Genomic DNA, 27712 nt, shown 5'->3' on the forward strand with positions numbered 1-27712 from the left:
CACCCCATCCTCCCACCCCCCACCTCCCAGCACTGAGTCCAAAGGCACCTCAGAGTCTGCAAGACATTTTCCCCATGTCTAATCTGCCTCCAGTACCACGTTTATGCAAAGTGTCAACGTCTGGGAGATATATAGGAACTCTGTATTTTTTACACGTCTTTTCTGTTAACCTACAATTTCTTTAATTAAGTAATAATAATAATAAAGTGTGAGTCTTAGATCCATGAATTACAGACCTAGTTCTAGCCTTCACGTGGCTTATTTCCAGCAACAGCCCAAACAGAAACCCCTTTTTTAAAACCCATGGTGGGACTGGAAATATTCTCTATCAAGACTTTGACTATTTTGGTTCAGTATCTCTGTATTTTTTTGAGCCTTGCTCTTCCTTTTCCTGAAGTTTAGTGACTAGAATGGGACTATTTTTATATTGGGTCTGGTTTGTGGCATGCTGATCTACTCAAGGCCATGACTAGGCTTCTTGCTTCTTTCCCGATCATCTTCAGTGTGTCGTTGGACATTCTAGTGAGGCAGACCAGTGGGTATGTCTTTAGACAATGACATTATTTCCAGAAATAATAAAAACTCAGTTAAAATGGTCAAAGAATATCTTATACATGTTACATATATTTCCTTTTGTAAGAATTAAAATTTTATAATTTAATTTTTCTAAAATAAGCCAAAATAGTTTTATCAGGGCAATTCCAAAAGAGCCCTTTGACAGCAATGTGTCAAAAGCTTATATAGACTCTGTAGTACAGACTGCTGATGTCCTACTGGACTGATATCCATTCTCCCCTTTTTGATTTTGAATACATCCCCCAAACTGCATTTCTGCTCCCTTGCAGCTAGAGATATTCTGTAAACAAAAATGTTTGGTGGGTCTTCTTGTAAAGCCCTTTTAAAGGAGAGGCAGATTCACCTGGACACACATTTTGCCATTCTCCCCTCCGCCCTCAGATGGGACACTGGAAAGAGGGGTGTCACCTTGAGAGAGTGGAAGGCAGAAAGAAACCTGGGCCTGAGTTGTCACGAAGCCCTGTCATACCATTCATGGACTACCTACTTCTGAACTTCTCATTTGTTGAGGAAAACAAAACCCCTATCTTGCTTTAAGACTATTTGGTGGTGCATTTCTGATACTTCAGCTAAATCAATTATAGGCTGACAGACATCCTTTCATATAATAAGGAAAATATAGGCTCCAGTGCTTCAGAAGCAGGATCATGAAAAGGGATTGGGGCACGAGGATCTGGGGGAAGGTGCAGATGTGTTGGACATCCTCACTTGGACTGGTATTGATGTTGTCACAAACATTGGGACTGGTGGTTTGATGTGCTGAGCCCTCGATCATGGGACTTGCCCATATGAAGCTCGTTACTGCAAAGGAGAGGCTAAACTTGCATATAGTTGTGCCTAAGAGTCTCCCCCTGAATACCTCTTTGTTGCTCAGATGTGGCCCTCTCTCTCTCTCTTAACTGAGCCATCTTGACAGGTGAACTCACTGCCCTCCCCACTACGTGGGACCCAACTTCCAGGGTTGTAAATCTCCCTGGCAATGCAGAATATGACTCCCAGGGATGAATGTGGACCCAGCATCGTGGGACTGAGAGTATCTTCTTGAGCAAAAGGGGGATGCAAAATGAGACGAAATAGTTTTAGTGGCTGAGAGATTTCAAATGGAGTCGAGAGGTCACTCTGGTGGACATTCTTATGCACTATATAGATAACACGTCTTAGGTTTTAATGTATTGGAATAGCTAGAAGTAAATACCTGAAACTACCAAACTCCAACCCAGCAGTCTGGACTCCTGTAGACAATTATATAATAATGTACATTACAAGGGGTGACAGTGTGATTGTGAAGACCTTGTGGATCACACCCCCTTTATCTAGTGTATGGATGAGTAGAAAAATGGGGATAAAAACTAAAGGACAAATGGGGTGGGATGGGGGGATGATTTGGGTGTTATTTTTTCACTTTTATTTTTTACTCTTGTTCTGGTTCTTTCTGATGTAAGGAAAATGTTCAGAGAGAGATTGTGGTGATGAACACATAACTATATTATCATACTGTGGACAGAAGATTGTATACCATGGATGATTGTAAATAAAACTGAATTTAATTAAAAAAAAAAGGGGGATTGGGGCAAACACAGGCAAGGTTAGGGAAAGGCATGAGGAGAGCAGGATGCCCAGGGCTTATACTAGGTTTACTGAAATCAAACTAATTCCAGACTTGATCTGCTGGTGGGTGGAGTGGTCAAGATCTGCTCAGAAACTGAATGGAGTTTTGCCAACATGTCAAAGTTATAAAATCCTGCAGGTGAGTGTGATAGCTGGATAAGTAGAAAAAATAGTCAATATAATTCTTTAGCTGGAAAATGCTTAGTATAGTCTTCAGTGATCAAAAAAATAAAAAACCATTTATTATGATCATTTCACTCAAGAAGCCTTGAGTTATTCTAAGCATAAAAGGCCCTTGTTAAAATAACTTGCTGTTGCTCTAATCTCAACAACAACAACAAGCTTCTTCTCTGTTCCCAAAAACTTTCCCAGCATTGCCTGCAGGAGGATAGGAGGGATATCATCATGTGGTCTGATAAGCAGTACCTTCCTGAACTACAAGCCTGAATGAGGGAAGGACTTCAAGATAACAGGAGATGCTAACCAAACAGCTTTCTCTCTTCTATTTTTTTTCCCCTTCTATTTTCTTCTGGATTCTGGCCATTTCTTTGTCTGCTTGGGGTTATAAAAGCCCAAACCACTCTTCTCAGTCTGAACTGGTCTTGGAAAGATTTTTTCCCCTCCAATCCCCTGTTGATACATCTTCAGTAAATTCACTTTCTCACCAAAGCAAAGAGACTTGTTTCTCTGTTTGATGTGGGATTAGGTGGGCCTATTTAGGACCGTGTTTTCTGATGGTAACAATTTGGTGACTGCAGCAGGACCCCCACTGCCTTTAGTGCAGCCCTGATCCATGTCTCATCAGCTGCGGGACTCCCCTGGACTCCTTGGCTCTGTGCCTTGCAGCTGCCTGGGAATTTTTCCTGGAGGACCAGGACTGAAGGGTCCAGGTGGAGGCACCTGCTCTGGACAGATACCAGGTGCATCTGGGTGAAGGTGACTTTGCAGTCGAGACTTTCCCTGTGCTAGGTAAGTGTGTGATGTTTTGTTTGTTATGTTCACTTTGCTTCCTTTTGTTTAAATTGGCCTATTGTGTGAAAAGGCTAATTGAGTTGATCCAGGGATCGTGCATGCGAACTTGGTAGGTTTGAGCCCTGTTATCTGTAACCCTGGATTTGTGGTTCTCCTTTTGAATTTGTGCAGTTTGCACAGTTTGCATTTGTCTGGGGAACCAGTTGTATTTAAGGAGCTCCTACTCTGATGTTCTGTCTTTGTGATTTTTGTTGGTATTTCCCAGCCATGGAAAACTCTCAAAGTGTTCCAGCTACATTTCCCTTGGGAACTCTTCTTAATAATTAGTCTAAATTTGGAAAGCATCATTTAAAAAAGAAATTGTTAGTACATTATTGCAACTCTGTGTAGCCACAATACAAATTAAGTAAAGGGGCAGGATGGACAGAAGATGGGACTCCTAACCTTCATGTAATTATCCAATTAAAAATGTTTTACAGGAACAAAAGATTATGAAATTTAGTAATAGTAACAGATGAGCTACAGCTGCAGTCAGCTGGCCATTATGTATGGTACAGCTAGCTATAGCAGATTGTCACAAGAAAGACAGAAAAATCTGCAAGTAAAAGGAAAAGTTACAATTAAAAAAATATGCAGACTTCCACTTCTGCTTTGGTGGCAGGCCTTCCAGAGCAATTAAATAAGAGAAATAATGATATAGAAGTGCTGACCTGTCAGTTTTTAAAATTAAGGAGTCAGAAAAAAAGGGCCTGGCCAAAGCGGTACTTCCAAAAACCTGAAATCCCTGGGAGGACATCAAGAAGTAATTGATACAATTTAAAAATTAACAAAAGTGCAAATTGTCAAACCAGTGTTGCAGAATAATATCTCTACCGAGAAGTCTGATAATGAGAACGCTAACTCCTTTTCTCTACAGGGATCAGATAGCTGAAGAGCCTTGCTGCTGTCATACGCCACTTGATGCTTTCTGTTCTGATGGTGAAGAACTAGATATTCCTTCTGATATAGAAGTATATTTAACAGAATTTTACCCCAAAACATTCAAGTACAATTTCCAAATGATAGAAAAAGAAAAGTCTTGCTATGATAACTGGGTCAGAGAATTCATATCCTTCAAGTACTACGTTAGAAGATCATACTACAGGAAAAGCTAAACAGATAAAAGCTAAGAATATTTTCAGGAGAGCAAAAAGCCCTTCTCAACCTTTTTAGATATAGATAACATGTAACCATCTTGTCCTTTGTGTAAAAAAAGAAAACAGAATAGGGCTGAAGCTTTTACTTCAATCATAAATAAATCATAAGTAATGTAACAAGGCTGAATACAGTATTTTTTTAAATTTGATTGTTCACATACAATACAATTATCCAAAGATCCAAAGTGTACAATCAATTGTCCCTGGTACCATCATACAGCTGTGCATCCATCACCACAATTAATTTTTGTTCAATTTTTAGAACATTTTCATCACTCCAGAAAAGAAGTAAAGACGAAGAAGAAGGAAAAAAAAAAAAAAAAAAGAAAAGGAAACTCAAATCCTTCCATATCCCCAACCACCCCCCTCCATTGTTGACTTGTAGTATTGCTATAGTACATTTGTTGCTGTTTATGAAAGAACGTTGAAATACTACTAATTGTAGTATATAGTTTGCAATAGGTATACATTTTTTCCCTATATGCCCCTCTATTATCAACTTCCAGTTGTAGTGTCATACACTTGTTCTGGTTCATGAAAGCGATTTCCAATATTTGTACAGTTAATCCGGACATTGCCCACCATGAGGTTTACTGTTTCACACATTCCCGTCTTTTAACTTCCAACCTTCCCTCTGGTGACATACATGACTCCAAGCTTCCCCTTTCCACCACATTTACGCACCATTCAGCACTTTTACTCTCACAAGGTGCTACCATCACCTCTGTTCATTTCCAAACATTTAAATTCATCTAGTTGAACATTCTGCTCATACTAAGCTACCACTCTCCATTTTTTAGTCTCATTCTATATCTTGGTAACTTATATTCCATGTCTGTGAGTTTACATATTATAATCAGTTCCTATCAGTGAGACCCTGCAATATTTGTCCTTATGTGTCTGGCTTATTTCATTCAGTATATTGCCCTCAAGTTTTCATCATCAACCCATTTTTTTTTTTAAGATAGTTTTGTTCACATGCCATACATTCCACCCTGAGTAAACAATCAATGGTTCCCTGTATAGTCACATATTTATATGTTCAGCACCCCCACCATTATCTATATAAGGACATCTACATTTCTTTCACAAAGCAGGAGGAAGAGTCAAAGAAGGTAGAAAGGCAAAAGAAAAAGAAAAAAGAAAGAGAAGAAAAAAAACATGATAGCTAGGAAGCAGCAAAAGGGAAGACAACCTTAGATTAAAGTAGGATAAAGAGTCAGACAACACCACCAATGCCAAGAGTCTCACACCCCTTCCCTATGCCCCCTTCTTATCTGAATTTACCTTGGTATATTACCTTTGTTACATTAAAGGAAGCATAATACAATGATTCTGTTAATTAATTATAGTCATCTTCATTGATTGTATTTTTCCCCCAGTACCTCCCTATTTTTAACACCTTGTAAGGTTGACAGTTGTTTGTTCTCCCTCAGGGAAAAATGTATTTGTACATTTTATCACAATTTTTGAACACTCTAGGTTTCACTGAGTTACACAGTCCCAGTCTTTATCTTTACTCTTTTCTTCTGGTGTTCAACATGCTCCTAACCTTCCTCTTTCAACCATATTCATAGTTACCTTTGTTCAGTGTATTTACATTGCTGTGCTACCGTCACCCCAAATTGTCTTCCAAACATCTCATTCCTGTCTTTTCCTATCAGTCTGTAGTGCTCCCTTTAGTATTTCCTGTAGGGCAGGTATCTTGTTCACAAACTCTCTCATTGTCTGTTAGTCAGAGAATATTTTAAACTCTCCCTCATATTTGAAGAAGAGTTTTGCCAGATATAGGATTCTTGGTTGGTGGTTTTTCTCTTTCAATATCTTAAATATATCACACCACTTCCTTCTTGCCTCCATGGTTTCTTCTGAGAAATCTGCACATAGTCTTATTAAGCTTCCTTTGTATGTGATGGACCACTTTTCTCTTGTTGCCTTCAGGATTCTCTCTTTGTCTTTGATGTTTGATAATCTGATTATTAAGTGTCTTGGCGTAGGTCTATTCAGATCTGCTCTGTTTGGAGTATGCTGTGCTTCTTGGATCTGTAATTTTATGTCTTTCATAAGAGATGGAAATTTTCATTGATTATTTCCTCTATTATTGCTTCTGCCCCTTTTCCCTTCTATTCTCCTTCTGGGATACCAATGATATGTACATTCTTGTATTTCATTTTGTCCTTAAGTTCCCAGAGATGTTGCTCATATTTTTCCATTCTTTTCTCTATCTGTTCTTTTGTGTGTAGGCTTTCAGGTGTCTTGTTTTCCAGTTCCTGAGTGTTTTCTTCTGCCTCTTGAGATCTGCTGTTGTATGTTTCCATTGTGTCTTTCATCTCTTGTATTGTGCCTTTCATTTCCATAGATTCTGCCAGTTGTTTTTTTGAACTTTCGATTTCTGCCTTATGTACACCCAGTGTTCTCTTTATAGCCTTTATCTCTTTCACCATATCTTCTCTAAACTTCTTGAATTGATTTAGCATTAGTTGTTTAAATTCCTGTATCTCAGTTGAAGTGTAAGTTTGTTCTTTTGGCTGGGCCATAACTTCATTTTTCTTAGTGTAGGTTGTAGTTTTCTATTGTCTAGGCATCTGACCTCCTTGGCCACCCCAGTCAGGTTTTCCCAGATGAGAATAGGCTCAGGTCCCAGAAGGAGGAAATATTCAGTATCCGGTTTCCCTTATGGTGTGTCTTAGAGGACTGACACACCTTGTGCTTTTCTGCCCAGCAGGTGCGCCTGTCAGCATGTCACTCCAGACCGGTGTAAGGAGGTGTGGCCAATGGCTGTTTTCCCCCAAGCTCTGGAGTCTGGTTCTGAATGGAAGGCGGGTAGTAGAGCTGGGCCTCACCTCTTTCCTCTTGGGAAGATATGCCCCCTAGCAAGAAGTCATTTGCATATAAATAGATTCTTCGTTTCTCTGATTCTGCTATATCCATCCTTGTCTGGGTCAGAGTGCTGCAAGTTTAAAATGGCTGAGGCTTTCTCTACTGCAGAGCACTGTGAGCTGAAAACAGTTGAGGCTTTCTCCACTGAGCCACCCAAATTGAGAGAGAGAGAAAGGGACAGACAGCCCCCAGATTCACCCGGCAGCCAGAGATAGCACCCAATCCTTTGGGCTCCCCATCCTGAGACACATATGTCCCCTGACTCTCCAAGGTCAGTCATCACCAAAAGCCTCTGTCTGCTTGTTGGGGATTTGCAGTCTGTATTGACTGGTTAACATTAAAACCCAGTTGGAGCTGGGCTGAGGTATATTCACTTGTTCAGAGAGTGCTGCTCTCTAGCACAGCAAGGCTTTGCAGTTCAGGCTTCCATGAGGGAGGGGCTCTCGACGTGGGTCCACAGTTTTTACTTACAGATTTTATGCTGTAATCTCGGGCATTCCTCCCAATTCAGGTTGGTCTATGATGAGTGGACAGTCACGTTTGTCTCCCTGCAGTTACTCCAGGTTATTTACTAGTTGTTCCTGTTGTTTGTTAGTTCTTCCAGGGAGACTAACTAGCTTCCACTCCTCTCTATGCCACCATTTTAGCTCCTCTCTCTCTGAATACACTTTTAATCAAATGTATACTTATCAAAATGATGCACTGGTTAAACTAATTATAAAATGAAATAAAAAAGCTATACTAATAAGTTAAATATAAGTAATAGTAACCTCTTTTAAATTTTAGTTTTTATATAAGTAGTTTTATGTAAATGGTATATTGCTTTTTTATATAAGTGGTATATTGCTCTTACAGAAGTCATTGCTTAATTAGTAGAAAATATGTTCAGTAAAGTTTTGCAGACATTCAAGGTTAAGGTTGAATTTCTCATAACACTGTGACTACTTTCCTTTATTTTTTTTATTTTTATTTTTTAATATTCATTTTATTGAGATATATTCACACCACACAGTCATACAAAACAAATCGTACATTCGATTGTTCACAGTACCATTACATAGTTGTACATTCATCACCAGAATCATTCCCTGACACCTTCATTACCACACACACAAAAATAACAAGAATAATAATTAAAGTGAAAAAGAGCAATTAAAGTAAAAAAGAACACTGGGTACCTTTGTCTGTTTGTTTGTTTGTTTCCTTCCCCTATTTTTCTACTCATCCATCCAGAAACTAGACAAAGTGGAGTGTGGTCCTTATGGCTTTCCCAGTCCCATTGTCACCCCTCATAAGCTACATTTTTATACAATTGTCTTTGAGATTCTTGGGTTCTGGGTTATAGTTTGATAGTTTCAGGTATCCACCACCAGCTACCTCAATTCATTAGAACCTAAAAAGGGTTGTCTATATTGTGCATAAGAGTGCCCACCAGAGTGACCTCTCGGCTCCTTTTGGAATCTCTCTGCCACTGAAGCTTATTTCATTTCCTTTCACATCCCCCTTTTGGTCAAGAAGATGTTCTCCATCCCATGATGCCAGGTCTACATTCCTCCCCGGGAGTCATATTCCACGTTGCCAGGGAGATTCACTCCCCTGGGTGTCTGATCCCACGTAGCAGGGAGGGCAGTGATTTCACCTTTCCAGTTAGCTTAGCTAGAGAGACAGGGCCACATCTGAGCAACAAAGAGGCATTCGGGAGGAGGCTCTTGGGCACAATTATAGGGAGGCCTAGCCTCTCCTTTGCAGCAACAGTCTTCCCAAGGGCAAATCCTGTGGTAGAGGGCTCAATCCATCAAACCACCAGTCCCCTATGTTTGTGGGCATGTTAGCAACCATCGAGGTAGGGCAGGCCAATACCCCTGCATTCTCCACCAGCTCCTCAAGGGGGCTCTGTATATTTTTTTCCTTGTTTTTTTTTTTTTTTTTTAAACTTTTTTTTCCTAAATCAACTGTATGAAAAATAAAAAAAAATAAAAAAATAATTAAAAAAAACATACACTAAAAGAACATTTCAAAGAGACCATAACAAGGGAGTAAGAAAAAGACAACTAACCTAAGATAACTACTTTACATCCAACATGTTCCTACTCTACCCCAAGAAAGTGACCTTTATTTTTTATTCACCTGTGGTTCAAACATAAAAATAGAATATGACTTAATTGAATGTACCCTAAATCAAGGCTCAATAAATCTCTATAACATAAACAGGAGAGGTTTTCTGATCTCATATCCAACTACATCTGGAAGGGACAGAAGTCCCCAGGCTTTGTAATGTATTTATTTTTGCATTGTAAACTTGTTTCTTTTACTTTAAGTACTCCTTCAGTAATATGTGTTGAATTTAAATTCTTATCTTGAGTGCTCTTTACTTTTAAACTATTATCTGTCCCTATACTCTCATTTGAGTGGGAGGTCACTTGATAAAGCCCAAACTGGCTGAACCACAACCTGATAAGGCTCAGGCCTTTTCTAACATGAGATCATAGGTTCAAGGTATAAAGAGACAAACCCATAACACTGGCACAGAGTCCTTTTAACAGCCCTGTTTGGCCAGTAAATAAAACTAGGTTATGAGAGAATACTCTGCCATGTAATTAATTAAATTGAGAAAACTTCTCTTTTTATAACCAAGAAGCAGATGCTTTAACCCATACCCCCCCAATATGTCCCCCACCTGCTGAGGAGGCTGCCTTATAATACATAAAAAAGGAGGGCATAGAGGAGCAGCCATGGGGTGGCAAATGGCAAGAACAATAGGAGTCCCCTTCAAATACCCTAATTTAATAACTGTTATACAAGATTGCGAAGCTTATTCCTGGCTTCACCCTCGTTCAGTATCCTATAGTAGTGGACATATAAATGAAGCCAATATGCCTCTAAAATGTTTTAACAAAACTGTAAAGACAAAATGCTTTCATGAATTTCCAAATTCATGCAAAATTAAGTCATTGTGGTTTTGGGGGCGGGCAATGTTATATCTATATGTTATTACTGTTTCAAAATGCATTGACTAAAGTGTTTTAAATATTTAACATTATTCTGACAGGTTTGAGTCTAATGGTAACTGTATGCTGTAAGATGTTTACTTCACAAAAAAATTTCCAAAATCATTTTGATAACTTTTATGAAACATTAAGAAATGTGTTTTTATTAAAAGAAAAAATGAAAGTAATTTTGTCCAGGAAAGATTTGATGAGTATATCTTAAAAATTTTTTAAGTTTCAGTCAAACAAAATTTAATTTTCTCTCTTTAAAAGCAAAAAAGTTTCCTTGGATTATTAATCTGTTTTCAGTAAGATGTTATAAGTTTTTTTTCTGAATAATCAATGTAAAAGGCAGAAAATCTGTGTTTTATAAAAATAACTTCTTGTACTTTATGTTAACTTTATCATGTCCTTGGTTTTTTTAAGAATAGTAAGTCTTCTCACTTTTAAAAGAGCTAAGTCTTTTCTTTAACTTTAGTCAAATGAGAAAAAACAAATATTGTTTCAAACTTGACAACTTTTGGCATTTTGCTTTCTCAAGTTCAAGCCCTAAAGAATATCTTTTTATTCCCAACAGTTTCAAAGAATTTGTTCTTTTACTTTGAAAAAATGAAATGCTAAAAATAGTTAAGTTCATTTGATATGTTATAAGTTGCATAAGAAATGTTTAAACAATGTTATAAAAATTTTAAAATTTTCTAAACTTTTGGTACTGATGTGCATATTAAACAACAATATAGTGCTGCTAGTTCTGGCTTTAGTTATTTTAAAAATGTTATATGTCACAAAAACAGCCAAATTTCCTTGTCAGTTACATTGTTTTACTCTGATACTTCTCCGAAAGTGCTTGCAGGTAGCTTCAAGTCAGAGCTTCATCTTCAACAACAAAAAAAAGACTTTTTAAAAAAAGCAAAGCAAGTATATAAATCATGTGCTACCCATTAACAAACATAACCCTAGTAAAAATGTAAGAAAAAAAAAATTAGACCTCTCTTTTAGCTGAAGGGCTTACATGTTTAAACCAAGCTCCTAGTATAGTGCACTGTGTCTCCCCATCTGAGTTATTGGCTAGACCCGTTTCTGTGTTCCCTAGAACTATAAGGAGGTCAACCACATCACATGGACATGCTCCAGAAGTAAATGGGAACATGCTGTTACTAAAAACACTTTTTAATATGGACACTTTTGGCTCTGCCTGCCAGAAAAGACTCAGTCGCTTTGGCTCTTCAGTGGACACTGCCTCCAGACTGGCTCTATTGCATGGTGCTGGAGGGCATTGTGAGACAGTCCAAAGGAACCCTAAAGCCCACTGTCCTGTTTTCCAGAGGACCAAAATGCTTCACTATAACAACTGCACAAAGAAAATACCTCCCAAAGCTATAATTACCAGAGTGATGTGGTTAAAACCTAAAAACCTACTCCTATGGGGGGATTGCATGTATAGTATTGCAAGCTTAACACTCAGTGCAGCTCAGGAAAAAACTTGTGCATTCATTAGCATTAAGTGCTGCACAGATATACCAGATGAATATAACAATATCTGTTCAATATTGTATCATATGCAGGATGATACTGATCATGTTAAAGATTATAGTGAACTAGACCCATTTTCTGAGTGGTTGGTGAATTTACCTATGAAATGGAAAATGGCCCTTATTAGCATGGTTTTTATTCTGCATGCCATGTTTGTCTTGTGTTGCCTGTTTTGTTTCTGTGGATTTATGTCCAGAGCATCTTCCAGATTAATATAAGAACCTCTTTGCCCTTGCCCAGCAATAAGCAGTTACAGAAGGGAGACCTCCTTCCATTTTCCCTTTTATAAGAAATGCTTGTAAGATATCACTTCTTAAGAATAAGAAAATATCACATAAAAAGGGGGAGGATTGATAGCTGGATAAGTAGAAAAAATAGTCAATATAATTCTTTAGCTGGAAAATGCTTAATATAGTCTTCAGTAGCCAAAAAATAAATAAATAAAAAACATTTATTATGATCAATTCACTCAAGCAGACTTGAGTTATTCTAAGCATTATACAAGGCCCTTGTTAAAATAACTTGCTGTTGCTCTAATCTCAACAATAACAACAAACTTATTCTCTGTTCCCAAAAACTTTCACAGCATTGCTTGCAGGAGGACACGAGGGATAACACCATATGGTCTGATAATCAATACCTTCCTGAAATACAAGCCTGAATGAGGGGAGGACTTCAAGATAACAGGAGATGCTAACCAAACAGCTTTCTCTCTTCTATTTTTTTTTCCTTCTACTTTGTTCTGGATTCTGGTCATTTCTTTGTCTATTTGGGGTTATAAAAGCCCAAGCCACTTTTCTCACTCTGAACTGGCCTTAGAAAGTTTTTTTTTTTGCCTCTAGTTCCTTGTTGATGCATCTTCAATAAACTCACCTTCTCACCAAAACAAAGAGACTTGTTTCTCTGTTTGATGTGGGATCAGGTGGGCCTGACTATTTAAGACTGTGTTTTCTGACAGTAACAAGTGAAGCTGGGGAAAATAGGGACTAAGAAGGGGAGAAAGCCCCAAAATGTGTATCCCCTTCCCCCTGGTGATTTCTGGAAGACATGGAAAATAAACCCTCAAGACATGCACATTTGAGGTGCTGTGAAGAAGAATAATTTCAGGTAGGATGGGCAATAGTAATCAGTATGTGTGCTGGAAAGCAACAACATCGAAGCTTAAGAGGAGAAATATGCTTAGGGAATTATATTTTCTGCTTTCTGATTGTGTCCTAGTTTGCTAATGCTGCAGAATGCAAAACACCAGAGATGGATACGCTTTTATATAACGGGGGTTTATTTCACTACACAGTTACAGTCTTAAGGCCACAAAGCATCCAAGGTAACACCTCAGCAATCGGGTACCTTCACCGGAGGATGGCCAATGGCGTCCAGTAAACCTCTGTTAGGTGGGAAGGCAGCTGGCGTCTGCTCCAAAGCTCCGGCCTCAAAACGGCTTTCTCCCAGGACATTCCTCTCTAGCAAGCTTGCTCCTCTTCAAAACATCACTCCCAGGAGGAGGGCGGGGCAAGATGGCGGACTGGTGAGCTGTATGTTTTAGTTACTCCTCCAGGAAAGTAGGTAGAAAGCCAGGAACTGCGTGGACTGGACACCACAGAGCAATATGACTTTGGGCATACTTCATACAACACTCATGAAAACGTCGAACTGCTGAGATCAGCGAAATCTGTAAGTTTTTGTGGTCAGGGGACCCGTGCCCCTCCCTGCCAGGCTCAGTCCCGTGGGAGGAGGGGCTGTCAGCTCCGGGAAGGAGAAGGGAGAACTGCAGTGGCAGCCCTTATCGGAAACTCATTCTACTGATCCAAACTCCAATCATAGATAGACTGAGACCAGACACCAGAGAATCTGAGAGCAGCCAGCCCAGCAGAGAGGAGACAGATATAGAAAAAAACAGCACGAAAAACTCCAAAATAAAAGCGGAGGATTTTTGGAGTTCTGGTGAACATAGAAAGGGGAAGGGCAGAGCTCAGGCCCTCAGGCTCATATGCAAATCCCGAAGAAAAGCTGATCTCTCTGCCCTGTGGACCTTTCCTTAATGGCCCTAATTGCTTTGTCTCTTAGCATTTCAATAACCCATTAGATCTCTGAGGAGGGCCCTTTTTTTTTTTTTTTTAATCCTTTTTTCTTTTTGTAAAACAATTACTCTAAGAAGCCCAATACAGGAAGCTTCAAAGACTTGCAATTTGGGCAGGTCAAGACAAGAGCAGAACTAAGAGAGCTCTGAGACAAAAGGCAATAATCCAATGGCTGAGAAATTTCACTAAACACCACAACTTCCCAAGAAAAGGGGGGTGTCCACTCACAGCCATCATCCTGGTGGACAGGAAACACTCCTGCCCATCGCCAGCCCCATAGCCCAGAGCTGCCCCACACAACCCAGTGTGACGGAAGTGCTTCAAATAACAGGCACACTCCACAAAACGGGGTGTGGACATTAGCCTTCCCTGCAACCTCAGCTGATTTACCCAGAGTTGGGAAGGTGGAGCAGTGTGAATTAACAAAGCCCCAGTCAGCCATCGTTTTAGCAGACTGGGAGCCTCCCTACACAGCCCAACAGCCCAGAACCGCCCTGGGGGACGGCACTCACCTGTGACATAGCACACTCATCCGTCAACAGAGGACCAGGGGGTGCACGGCCTGGAAGAGGGACAAACTTACAAGTCTCAGGAGCCATACACCAATACCAAGGACTTGTGGGTCAGTGGCAGAGACAAACTGTGGCAGGACTGAACTGAAGGATTAGACTACTGCAGCAGCTTTAAAACTCCAGGATCACCAGGGAGATTTGATTGTTAGAGCCACCCCCCCTCCCTGACTGCCCAGAAACACGCCCCATATACAGGGCGGGCAACACCAACTACACACGCAAGCTTGGTACACCAATTGGACCCCACAAGACTCACTCCCCCACTCACCAAAAAGGCAAAGCAGGGGAGAACTGGCTTGTGGAGAACAGGTGGCTTGGGGACGCCACCTGCTGGTTAGTTAGAGAAAGTATACTCCACAAAGCTGTAGATCTGATAAATTAGAGATAAGGACTTCAATTGGTCTACACATCCTAAAAGAACCCTATCAAGTTCAGCAAATGCCAAGAGGCCAAAAACAACAGAAAATTCTAAAGCATATGAAAAAACCAGACGATATGGATAACCCAAGCCCAAGCACCCAAATCAAAAGATCAGAAGAGACACAGCACCTGGAGCAGCTACTCAAAGAACTAAAGATGAACAATGAGACCATAGTACAGAATACAAAGGATATCAAGAAGATCTTAGAAGAGCATAAAGAAGACATTGCAAGACTAAATAAAAAAATAGATGATCTTATGGAAATTAAAGAAACTGTTGACCAAATTAAAAAGATTCTGGACACTCATAGTACAAGACTAGAGGAAGTTGAACAATGAATCAGCGACCCGGAAGATGACAAAATGGAAAATGAAAGCATAAAAGAAAGAATGGGGAAAAAAATTGAAAAAATCGAAACAGACCTCAGGGATATGATAGATGATATAAAACGTCTGAATATAAGACTCATTGGTGTTCCAGAAGGGGAAGAAAAGGGTAAAGGTCTAGGAAGAGTATTCAAAGAAATTGTTGGGGAAAACTTCCCAAATCTTCTAAACAACATAAATACACAAATCATAAATGCTCAGCGAACTCCAAATAGAATAAATCCAAATAAACCCACTCCGAGACATATTCTGATCACACTGTCAAACACGGAAGAGAAGGAGCAAGTTCTGAAAGCAGCAAGAGAAAAGCAATTCACCACATACAAAGGAAACAGCATAAGACTAAGTAGTGACTAGTCAGCAGCCACCATGGAGGCAAGAAGGCAGTGGCATGATACATTTAAAATTCTGAGTGAGAAAAATTTCCAACCAAGAATACTTCATCCAGCAAAGCTCTCCTTCAAATTTGAGGGAGAGCTTAAATTTTTCACAGACAAACAAATGCTGAGAGAATTTGCTAACAAGAGACCTGCCCTACTGGAGATACTAAAGGGAGCCCTACAGACAGAGAAACAAAGAAAGGACAGAGAGACTTGGAGAAAGGTTCAGTACTAAAGAGATTCAGTATGGGTACAATAAAGGATATTAATAGAGAGAGGGGAAAAATATATATGACAAACATAAACCAAAGGATAAGATGGCTGATTCAAGAAATGCCTTCATGGTTATAACATTGAATGTAAATGGATTAAACTCCCCAATTAAAAAATATAGAGTCGCAGAATGGATCAAAAAAAATGAACCATCAATATGTTGCATACAAGAGACTCATCTTAGACACAGGGACACAAAGAAATTGAAAGTGAAAGGATGGAAAAAATATATATCATGCAAGCTACAGCCAAAAGAAAGCAGGTGTAGCAATATTAATCTCAGGTAAAATAGACTTTAAATGCAGGGATGTTTTGAGAGACAAAGAAGGCCACTACATACTAATAAAAGGGACAATTCAACAAGAAGAAATAACAATCGTAAATGTCTATGCACCCAATCAAGGTGCCACAAAAACATGAGAGAAACACTGGCAAAACTAAAGAAAGCAATTGATGTTTCCACAATAATTGTGGGAGACTTCAACACATCACTCTCTCCTATAGATAGATCAACCAGACAGAGGACCAATAAGGAAATTGAAAACCTAAACAATCTGATAAATGAATTAGATTTAACAGACATATACAGAACATTACATCCCAAATCACCAGGATACACATACTTTTCTAGTGCTCATGGAACTTTCTCCAGAATAGATCATATGCTGGGACATAAAACAAGCCTCAGTAAATTTAAAAAGATTGAAATTATTCAAAGCACATTCTCTGACCACAATGGAATACAATTAGAAGTCAATAACCATCAGAGACTTAGAAAATTCACAAATACCTGGAGGTTAAACAACACACTCCTAAACAATCAGTGGGTTAAAGAAGAAATAGCAAGAGAAATTGCTAAATATATAGAGACAAATGAAAATGAGAACACAACATACCAAAACCTATGGGATGCAGCAAAAGCAGTGCTGAGGGGGAAATTTATAGCACTAAACGCATATATTAAAAAGGAAGAAAGAGCCAAAATCAAAGAATTAATGGATCAACTGAAGAAGCTAGAAAATGAACAGCAAACCAATCCTAAACCAAGTACAAGAAAAGAAATAACAAGGATTAAAGCAGAAATAAATGACATAGAGAACAAAAAAAACAACAGAGAGGATAAATATCACCAAAAGTTGGTTCTTTGAGAAGATCAACAAGATTGACAAGCCCCTAGCTAGACTGACAAAATCAAAAAGAGAGAAGACCCATATAAACAAAATAATGAATGAAAAAGGTGACATAACTGCAGATCCTGAAGAAATTAAAAAAATTATAAGAGGATACTATGAACAACTGTATGGCAACAAACTGGATAATGTAGAGGAAATGGACAATTTCCTGGAAACATATGAACAACCTAGACTGACCAGAGAGGAAATAGAAGACCTCAACCAACCCATCACAAGCAAAGAGATCCAATCAGTCATCAAAAATCTTCCCACAAATAAATGCCCAGGGCCAGATGGCTTCACAGGGGAATTCTACCAAACTTTCCAGAAAGAACTGACACCAGTCTTACTCAAACTCTTTCAAAACATTGAAGAAAATGGAACACTACCTAACTCATTTTATGAAGCTAACATCAATCTAATACCAAAACCAGGCAAAGATGCTACAAAAAAGGAAAACTACCGGCCAATCTCCCTAATGAATATAGATGCAAAAATCCTCAACAAAATACTTGCAAATCAAATCCAAAGACACATTAAAAAAATCATACACCATGACCAATTGGGGTTCATTCCAGGCATGCAACGATGGTTCAACATAAGAAAATCAATCAACGTATTATAGCACATTAAAAATTCAAAAGGGAAAAATCAAATGATCATCTCAATAGATGCTGAAAAAGCATTTGACAAAATCCAACATCCGTTTTTGATAAAAACACTTCAAAAGGTAGGAATTGAAGGAAACTTCCTCAATGTGATAAACAGCATATATGAAAAATCCACAGCCAGCATAGTACTCAATGGTGAGAGACTGAAAGCCTTCCCTCTAAGATCAGGAACAAGACAAGGATGCCTGCTGTCACCACTGTTATTCAACATTGTGCTGGAAGTGCTAGCCAGGGCAATCCGGCAAGACAAAGAAATAAAAGGCATCCAAATTGGAAAAGAATGATCTTATATCTGGAAAACCCTGAGAAATCGACGATACAGCTACTAGAGCTAATAAACAAATTTAGCAAAGTAGCGGGATACAAGATTAATGCACATAAGTCAGTAATGTTTCTATATGCTAGAAATGAACAAACTGAAGAGACACTCAAGAAAAAGATACCATTTTCAATAGCAACTAAAAAAATCAAGTACCTAGGAATAAACTTAACCAAAGATGTAAAAGACCTATACAAGGAAAACTACGTAACTCTACTAAAAGAAATAGAAGGGGACCTTAAAAGATGGAAAAATATTCCATGTTCATGGTTAGGAAGGCTAAATGTCATTAACATGTCAATTCTACCCAAACTCATCTACAGATTCAATGCAATCCCAATCAAAATTCCAACAACCTACTTTGCAGACTTGGAAAAGCTAGTTATCAAATTTATTTGGAAAGGGAAGATGCCTCAAATTGCTAAAGACACTCTAAAAAAGAAAAACGAAGTGGGCGGACTTACACTCCCTGACTTTGAAGCTTATTATAAAGCCACAGTTGCCAAAACAGCATGGTACTGGCACAAAGATAGACATATAGATCAGTGGAATCGAATTGAGAATTCAGAGATAGACCCTCAGATCTATGGCCGACTGATCTTTGATAAGGCCCCCAAAGTCACTGAACTGAGTCATAATGGTCTTTTCAACAAATGGGGCTGGGAGAGTTGGCTATCCATATCCAAAAGAATGAAAGAGGACCCCTACCTCACCCCCTACACAAAAATTAACTCAAAATGGACGAAAGATCTCAATATAAAAGAAAGTACCATAAAACTCCTAGAAGATAATGTAGGAAAACATCTTCAAGACCTTGTATTAGGTGGCCACTTCCTAGACTTCACACCCAAAGCACAAGCAACAAAAGAAAAAATAGATAAATGGGAACTCCTCAAGCTTAGAAGTTTCTGCACCTCAAAGGAATTTCTCAAAAAGGTAAAGAGGCAGCCAACTCAATGGGAAAAAATTTTTGGAAACCATGTATCTGACAAAAGACTGATATCTTGCATATATAAAGAAATCCTACAACTCAATGACAATAGTACAGACAGCCCAATTATAAAATGGGCAAAAGATATGAAAAGACAGTTCTCTGAAGAGGAAATACAAATGGCCAAGAAACACATGAAAAAATGTTCAGCTTCACTAGCTGTTAGAGAGATGCAAATTAAGACCACAATGAGATACCATCTCACACCGATTAGAATGGCTGCCATTAAACAAACAGGAAACTACAAATGCTGGAGGGGATGTGGAGAAAATGGAACTCTTATTCATTGTTGGTGGGACTGTATAATGGTTCAGCCACTCTGGAAGTCATAGAGTTACCATTCGATCCAGCGATTGCACTTCTCGGTATATACCCGGAAGATCGGAAAGCAGTGACACGAACAGATATCTGCACGCCAATGTTCATAGCAGCATTATTCACAATTGCCAAGAGATGGAAACAACCCAAATGTCCTTCAACAGATGAGTGGATAAATAAAATGTGGTATATACACACGATGGAATACTACACGGCAGTAAGAAGGAACGACCTCGTGAAACATATGACAACATGGATGAACCTTGAAGACATAATGCTGAGCGAAATAAACCAGGCACAAAAAGAGAAATATTATATGCTACCACTAATGTGAACTTTGAAAAATGTAAAACAAATGGTTTATAATGTAGAATGTAGGGGAACTAGCAATGGAGAGCAATTAAGGCAGGGGGAACAATAATCCAAGAAGAACAGATAAGCTATTTAACGTTCTGGGGATGCCCAGGAATGACTATGGTCTGTTAATTTCTGATGGATATAGTAGGAACAAGTTCACAGAAATGTTGCTGTATTAGGTAACTTTCTTGGGGTAAAGTAGGAACATGTTGGAAGTTAAGCAGTTATCTTAGGTTAGTTGTCTTTTTCTTACTCCTTTGTTATGGTCTCTTTGAAATGTTCTTTTATTGTATGTTTGTTTTCTTTTAACTTGTTTTTCATACAGTTGATTTAAAAAAGAAGGGAAAGTTAAAAAAAAAAAAAAAAAAAACAAGGAAAAATAGATGTAGTGCCCCCTTGAGGAGCCTGTGGAGACTGCAGGGGTATTCACCTACCCCACCTGGATGGTTGCTAACATGACCACAGACATAGGGGACTGGTGGTTTGATGGGTTGGGCCCTCTACCATAGGTTTTACCTTTGGGAAGACGGTTGCGGCAAAGGAGAGGCTAGGCCTCCCTATGGTTGTGCCTAAGAGCCTCCTTCCGAATGCCTCTTTGTTGCTCAGATGTGGCCCTCTCTCTCTGGCTAAGCCAGCTTGAAAGGTGAAATCACTGCCCTCCCCCCTATGTGGAATCAGACACCCAGGGGAGTGAATCTCCCTGGCAATGTGGAATATGACTCCCGGGGAAGAATGTAGACCTGGCATCGTGGGACAGAGAACATCTTCTTGACCAAAAGGGGGATGTGAAAGGAAATGAAATAAGCTTCAGTGGCAGAGAGATTCCAAAAGGAGCCGAGAGGTCACTCTGGTGGGCAGTCTTACGCACACTTTAGACAACCCTTTTTAGGTTCTAAAGAATTGGGGTAGCTGGTGGTGGATACCTGAAACTATCAAACTACAACCCAGAACCCACGAATCTCGAAGACAGTTGTATAAAAATGTAGCTTATGAGGGGTGACAATGGGATTGGGAAAGCCATAAGGACCACACTCCACTTTGTCTAGTTTATGGGTGGATGAGTAGAAAAATAGGGGAAGGAAACAAACAGACAAGGGTACCCAGTGTTCTTTTTTACTTCAATTGCTCTTTTTCACTCTAATTATTATTCTTGTTATTTTTGTGTGTGTGCTAATGAAGGTGTCAGGGATTGATTTAGGTGATGAATGTACAAGTATGTAATGGTACTGTGAACAATCGAAAGTACGATTTGTTTTGTATGACTGCGTGGTATGTGAATATATCTCAATAAAACGAAGATTAAAAAAAATAAAATAAAATAACCCAAGTGAATTCCTGACCCTCATGACACTAAGACATTATGAAACATTGTGGAATCTCAGTCTTCTCATAAACAGTACAGAACTAACTTTTTTTTTTTCTGCTATATTTTTCCAACATTGTATTAAGAATTTATTAGGAAAGAAATATTACGCAAAAATAATGAACAAGCAATCACAAAAGAAGAAATACATATGACCAATTAATACATGAAAAATGTCTATCTTCAAATAAATGCAAATTATGAGATACTATGTTATGTCCATCAAATTGGCAAACATTTTAAAAATATAGAATAACACCCTTTGTTGGTAGTAGTGTGAATGGACATGGTCATACACCTCTAGTCAAATTGCCACAACCTTTTGTGGAACAATTTAGTAATTTGTTTCAACAGTTTTAACCCAGTAGTTTTATCTTTACAAATTCACCCTAAAGAAACAGCCAGAAATGTGAAAATTATTTATGTATAAAAACATTCATGAAGGCAATTTTATAGCAGTGAAAAACTGAAATTAGCCTAAAAATCAATATCAACAATAGGGAATTTGGTTAAAGAAATTATGGTATAACAGAGTGGTCATGAGTGAGGGTTCTGGAGCCAAACTATTTGAGTTTGAATCCTAATCCCACTACGTCCTTGCTGTGGAACTGTGGGCAAATTGCCTAACTTCTGTGTGACTTATTTCCTCGTGTATGAAATGGGATTGTTGTAAGAATTAAATTAATGAATATATGGACACCATAGGACTGCGCCTGGCACACAACAAGCATTAGCGATTGTCATTTATTGTTAGTCTTATTATTGAGTATCAGCACGTAGCAGAAGAAAGACCTGCAATTACTTTGCTTTGCTAGAGGGAAAGGTTAAGTCCCATCTGGAACCTTGCCAGTGGGAAGCAGGCCAGGGCATTGAGGGTAGAATGGGGAATAGTGATGGTGGTGGTGGTTCTCATACATAAAACGGGTACTTAGAAGAGGTAGAGCCAAGGCAGGGAAGAAAGGTGTAGAAAGAAGAGTGACAGAATACTCAGGACACACAGGGCCTGTTTGACATTCTTGCCAGCTCTGCCTGTGGTTATGGACACAGAACATATCTTCCAAACCATAAGTAAGTAAAGATTAAGTAATCTAGAGTCTGACTTTTTATTCCTGAGGAAGTGGCTGGCATTCAGGACAATTTAGCATTTAACAATAGCTCTGGATTAAGAAGATAATCCGGTTTTTCTAGGTTGGTTCTCCAGGAGACATACCAAGTTCCTCAAATGTTGTTTTTTCACATTACTATCATGTGAGGATGGTGATTGTACTCTATAGTTTGGTTAACAGACTGTCCCTGGATTTCTGGGTATAACTGTTCAAGGTGTAGATTCAAAGGCAGGAATAAACCTTAGAGGTCTTTTGCTGAGGGGTTCTCAACCTATTGTGTGTCAAGGACAAATAAAGCCTTTGGATTACAAAAGAAACCACTTACAATGGAAAGGAGCCATCAAAAAAATTTTGTGATATAATAATATATGTGCTTTGTTATTAACCTATTAATATGATCTAGCTGCACAGATTAAGATCTAATAAGATTAATAAAATCTACTTTGAAGTAGTGCTGAGCATAAATAATAAATTGAGATATCTGCAAGAAGTGTAACACAGCATGAAATGTCAATGATTCCTTTTGGTGACAGTCCATAGTTAAAGGAATTGTTAAATTTCGGTCAGAAGTTAGTGAAAGTAAAGACGATTTTCCCCCCTCAGGTTCTATCCACAGATGCCAGATTAAGAACCCCTGATCTAGTCCAAAGCTGCCCTGTCATAGATTAGGAAACTGCAGCCCAGTTTCTGGTCCCCATGATGGGTCTGGTCACATAGGGAGCTAATAGTATTTTGAAGTCCTAAAACAGTATAAATTCCTTTATTCCAAACTGCTTCTTGTTGACTGGACTCTCAAGGTTCTGGGCTTGGAGGCAACATATAAAGGATAGAAGGCAATCTAAATTATTTTCAAGCAAAAGTAAAATCTAGATTTTTACCATTTGATTCTCTATTTAAAAAGAGCTCTACTTGTTTATAGAAATTATAATCAAGGCTTCTTGAGATCCTTTGAGGTCTGTCTAAGCTGTTTGCAGGTAAAATTTATATAGCCAAATATTGACCAATGAAGAGAGCCTCTCTGGACTACTTTTAGTACCAAATCCAGGGTTCTTTTTTGGGCATGCATGATTCCTTCACACTTAAGGCCCTGAGATCTGTAAGCTAAAATTCTGGGAGTATATTTTTGAGACACTGCTTGTGAATACCCTTAAAATGCATCAGTGACAGAGAGGATCATAATTACAGCACTCATTCCTGTTATTACAAAGCCAAACAATGAAGCATCCAGTAAAAGTTCTCCAAAGGTAAAACAATGTTTTTGGCTCCTCGTTAATAATAGTATAACCCAGTTCTTCACAAACTATAATGTCTCATCCAAACAGTGCAAAGTACTTATAAAATTTGGTTTATGTGGAAGAAAGCTTAGTTATGAGGAAAATGTTCAAGAGTTTTCTTTTCCTTGCTAATTTTCTAACTTTGTCCTACGCTCTCTAATTTAACCTCCTAGTCAGTCAGCCAGTTCACAAATGTTTTTTTTAAAATGTCGTTTCTCTGTCAAGAACTGTTCTAGGCCCTGGAAAAACAGCAGCAATAAGACAGAATCCTCACTTTCAAGCAGTTTATATGTTAGCCTAGGATTTATGTGTTTGCATTGGAAGGGTGCAGTTCTAATATAAATAAAACGTAGGTATAACCAAGCTCCGTTCTTTTCTTCCTCACCCAGGGATTTCCTGCTAACCTAAGAGGTACACGTGGTAGGTGAGAATGCAGGAATCAAGGAATTTAATCCTATTTCTCTTCTGCCTGGATAAAGGCTAGACCCTGCCTGGAGTAGATTCCACCTATGAATGCTTGGGCTGGAAATAGGGGCAGGATGGGATCACTCTAATTTCATCTTGCCTGATGATTAGGGAGATGCAAAAGGGTTAGAAAGAGTTACCAGTCTTGCTCCCACGTGCCTCCTGCCTCGCCAGTCATCCTTAAACCAAACCTGCACGAGAATGATGGAAGCATTTAAATAATTTAAATGGTCGTATGGAGCTTCAAAGCAGAATGCCCTAGAAGGAACAGCAGTAACGCCTTAGTTTAACTTACTTCTTTCCACATAGCACAGCGAGGAGGTTCTCTTCACTGAGGTCTTTTATTTGAGCACTTCTGCAGGTGCTCTCCTCACTCATTCTCCCCAGGCACCGTCCTCGTATCCTCATATCTGCTTCCAGTCTGATGTCCTGGCCTGCTCCCTTACAAGAGAGTGACGTCCACTTCTTTCCAAACTGAGGTTCCTCAGACTGCGGCCAGATGCCAGTGAAATCTCTCCTGTGTTCATGTCCTGCCAACTTGGGGTGGGTGGACTCTGAGAGCCTCTGAGTAAGGGACACTGTGGAGGATGGATCCTCAGCCATTCTCCCCAGAACAGTGAGAGCAAGGGCTAGTCTCCTCAGTAGATCCCTCAGAGGAAAAGCACCTCAGCAAAGCCAGTGTTATTTTTTTTCCCTGACACCACAGTCTAGTCTCAAATGACTGAAGCATATTCCTGTGATTAACGTGGGTTTGACTGTGTTCTTTTCAAAACATTATCCCTAGCTTTACTTTGCTAAGGAGCATCTAACCACCACCTGGGTTTTGCTTATATCGAGTCATGGTGTCAGTAGTGAATTGCTCTATCTTAGTCACCTGGGACAGCTTTTTGCTCCCCAAATCTCTTGTCTGGTACAGGGGAGGAAAAGAAGTTGTCAAATCCGCCTGCTTTTTTTTTTTTTTTTTTTTTTTTGATGCCAATTTTAAATAGCTTTATTTAAGACATTGCATTTCCACTTACAATACAGTGCTAATATAAAGTGCAATGTTATGTCCTTTCCCTGTGCACATATTCCATAGTCAAGTATTGAGAATGCCCAGGAATTTTGAATAGCAGCTGAACTGCCACAGAATGTGCTACAAATTTAGGGTCCTTCAATTTTTTACCGTGGAACAATGCTAAGGTATGTATGCTGATGGATTTAATCAACCTCTTCAATAGTGGGTCCAGAAGAGGCACCGCCAGAAGGAGGTGCTCCACCACCAGGGAAGCCCCCAGGCATTCCTCCTGGCATCCCTCCCGGCATGCCTCCTGCACTCTGGTACAGCTTAGTAATGATGGGGTTGCAGACTTTCTCTAGCTCCTTCTGCTGATGCTCAAATTCTTCCTTTTCTGCAGTCTGATTCTTATCCAGCCAGTTGATGATTTCATTGCATTTGTCAAGAATCTTCTGCTTGTCCTCATCATTGATCTTGCCTTGAAGTTTCTCATCTTCAACTGTTGCTTTCATGTTAAATGCATAGGATTCAAGTGAATTCTTGGAGGATACCTTGTCCCTCTGCTTCTCATCTTCAGCTTTGTACTTCTCAGCTTCCTGGACCATGCGCTCAATGTCTTCTTTGCTCAAACGACCCTTGTCATTAGTGATGGTGATCTTGTTCTCTTTTCCTGTGCTCTTATCCACAGCAGAAACGTTGAGGATGCCATTGGCATCAATGTCAAAAGTGACTTCGATCTGAGGAACACCACGGGGGGCAGGAGGTATCCCAGTGAGTTCAAACTTGCCAAGCAGGTTGTTATCCTTGGTCATAGCACGCTCACCTTCATAAACCTGAATGAGCACACCCGGCTGGTTGTCAGAGTAGGTAGTGAAGGTCTGTGTCTGCTTGGTGGGAATTGTGGTATTGCGCTTAATGAGGACAGTCATGACTCCACCAGCAGTTTCAATACCAAGGGAAAGAGGAGTGACATCTAAGAGCAGCAAATCTTGAACATTTTCAGATTTGTCTCCAGACAGGATGGCTGCCTGGACAGCTGCACCATAAGCAACAGCCTCATCAGGGTTGATGCTTTTGTTCAGTTCTTTTCCATTGAAGAAGTCCTGGAGGAGTTTTTGAATCTTGGGGATACGAGTAGAACCACCCACCAGGACAATATCATGGATCTGTGACTTGTCCAGCTTGGCATCCCTGAGGGCTTTCTCCACAGGGTCCAAAGTGCCACGGAACAGGTCAGCATTCAGTTCTTCAAACCGGGCACGGGTAATGGAGGTATAGAAGTCGATTCCTTCATAGAGAGAATCAATCTCAATACTGGCCTGGGTGCTGGAAGAGAGAGTGCGCTTAGCTCGTTCACAAGCAGTACGGAGACGGCGGACAGCTCTCTTGTTCTCACTGATGTCCTTCTTATGCTTGCGCTTGAACTCAGCAATAAAATGGTTCACCATTCGGTTGTCAAAGTCTTCTCCACCTAAGTGGGTGTCTCCAGCTGTCGATTTGACCTCAAAGATTCCATCTTCAATAGTGAGGATTGACACATCGAAAGTGCCACCTCCTAAGTCAAAGATCAGCACATTTCTTTCAGCACCAACCTTTTTATCTAAGCCATAAGCAATAGCAGCAGCAGTTGGCTCATTGATGATTCTGAGTACGTTGAGGCCAGCAATGGTACCAGCATCTTTGGTGGCCTGACGTTGAGAGTCATTGAAATAAGCTGGTACTGTGACAACAGCATTGGTAACAGTCTTCCCAAGGTAGGCTTCTGCAATTTCCTTCATTTTCGTCAGAACCATAGAGGATACCTCCTCTGGATAAAAACTCTTGGTCTCTCCCTTGTATTCTACTTGGACCTTGGGCCTCCCCGCATCATTCACCACCACGAAGGGCCAATGCTTCATATCAGACTGAACAACGGCATCATCAAATCTACGTCCAATCAGACGCTTGGCATCAAAAACCGTGTTGGTGGGATTCATTGCAACTTGGTTCTTCGCGGCATCACCGATCAAACGTTCGGTATCAGTAAAGGCGACATAGCTTGGAGTTGTTCGGTTCCCCTGATCGTTGGCAATTATCTCCACTTTTCCGTGCTGGAAAACGCCCACACACGAGTAGGTGGTGCCAAGATCAATGCCAACCGCAGGTCCCTTAGACATGGTTGCTTATCGTTGGCCTGCCTCGTAAAATAAAACACAGTACCCGAAAGCTAGCGCCGCGTTCAATGAGCCCGCCTGCTTTTAATTTTCTCTCACTTCACAGATTTTTCCACTCATAGTATGTTGTAAGAAGACACAACTGGGTGGGGCTACAGAAAGAGAGAATGTAAGAGTGTTTTCCCTCTCAGGGTCCTGCTGAAAACAGCTAGTTCACACAGTATTTAATTGAGAAAGTTCAATAAAGGAGATCTTTACAAAGATGCAACCAGAAAAGAATGGTAAAAACAGGGACAAACAACAGCAGGAAGCCAGGACTAAGCCTAGGCCTGTAGAAGCAAGAGTGGTGCTACTGGACCCCCACGAGAGCTGTAGCCATGGAAAAGGACCACTTGAAAATAATTGTGGGAAAGAGGAATGAAAGCACTACAGAAACCATGACCTGGCAAGGGCATAAGCAGAGTAAATAGCTCTAACTCTCTCTCCCTCTGTCCTCTAATCTGCCTGTGCTGCCCACCAGCCAAATCCAACTGGAAGCCAGAGGGCAAGGAAACCCAGGTGATGCCCTCTGCAGACATCAGCCTCGCAGGACACGAGTCAAGGCAGAGGATGGAGAACGAAGGGGCAAAGAAAGAGTAACCAACACACAGACAACATTTGAAAG

General features: G+C 39.8%; 2 protein-coding genes across 3 annotated transcripts in view; one reads left to right on the forward strand and one right to left on the reverse strand.

Annotated features, from left to right (window-relative positions):
* The window catches only part of DCAF17 (DDB1 and CUL4 associated factor 17), an 87541-nt gene extending 74958 nt beyond the window's left edge, over nucleotides 1-12583 (forward strand). For both annotated transcript variants that reach the window (XR_005218831.1, XM_037849887.1), the window contains one exon: nucleotides 12339-12583. Coding sequence is in view for 1 of the 2 variants with exons in the window: in XM_037849887.1 (XP_037705815.1) it covers nucleotides 12339-12413 (75 nt within the window). In the remaining variant the exon portion in view is untranslated. The remainder of the gene's footprint in view (nucleotides 1-12338) is intronic.
* A 12313-nt stretch (nucleotides 12584-24896) lies between these two features.
* On the reverse strand, nucleotides 24897-27066 carry LOC119544698 (heat shock cognate 71 kDa protein). Its single transcript, XM_037850195.1, has one exon. It carries the CDS (start codon nucleotides 27049-27051, stop codon nucleotides 25099-25101), a length of 1953 nt encoding a protein of 650 aa, XP_037706123.1. The 5' UTR covers nucleotides 27052-27066; the 3' UTR covers nucleotides 24897-25098.
* Nucleotides 27067-27712: the final 646 nt, after the last annotated feature.

The sequence above is a fragment of the Choloepus didactylus genome, chromosome 9 (assembly GCF_015220235.1).
Source record: "Choloepus didactylus isolate mChoDid1 chromosome 9, mChoDid1.pri, whole genome shotgun sequence".
Taxonomy (NCBI): Eukaryota; Metazoa; Chordata; class Mammalia; order Pilosa; family Megalonychidae; genus Choloepus; species Choloepus didactylus.

What these genes read in the sequence shown, in the direction of transcription:
- LOC119544698 (XM_037850195.1), bottom strand. Translation starts at nt 27,051, where the DNA reads ATGTCTAAGGGACCTGCGGTTGGCATTGATCTTGGCACCACCTACTCG.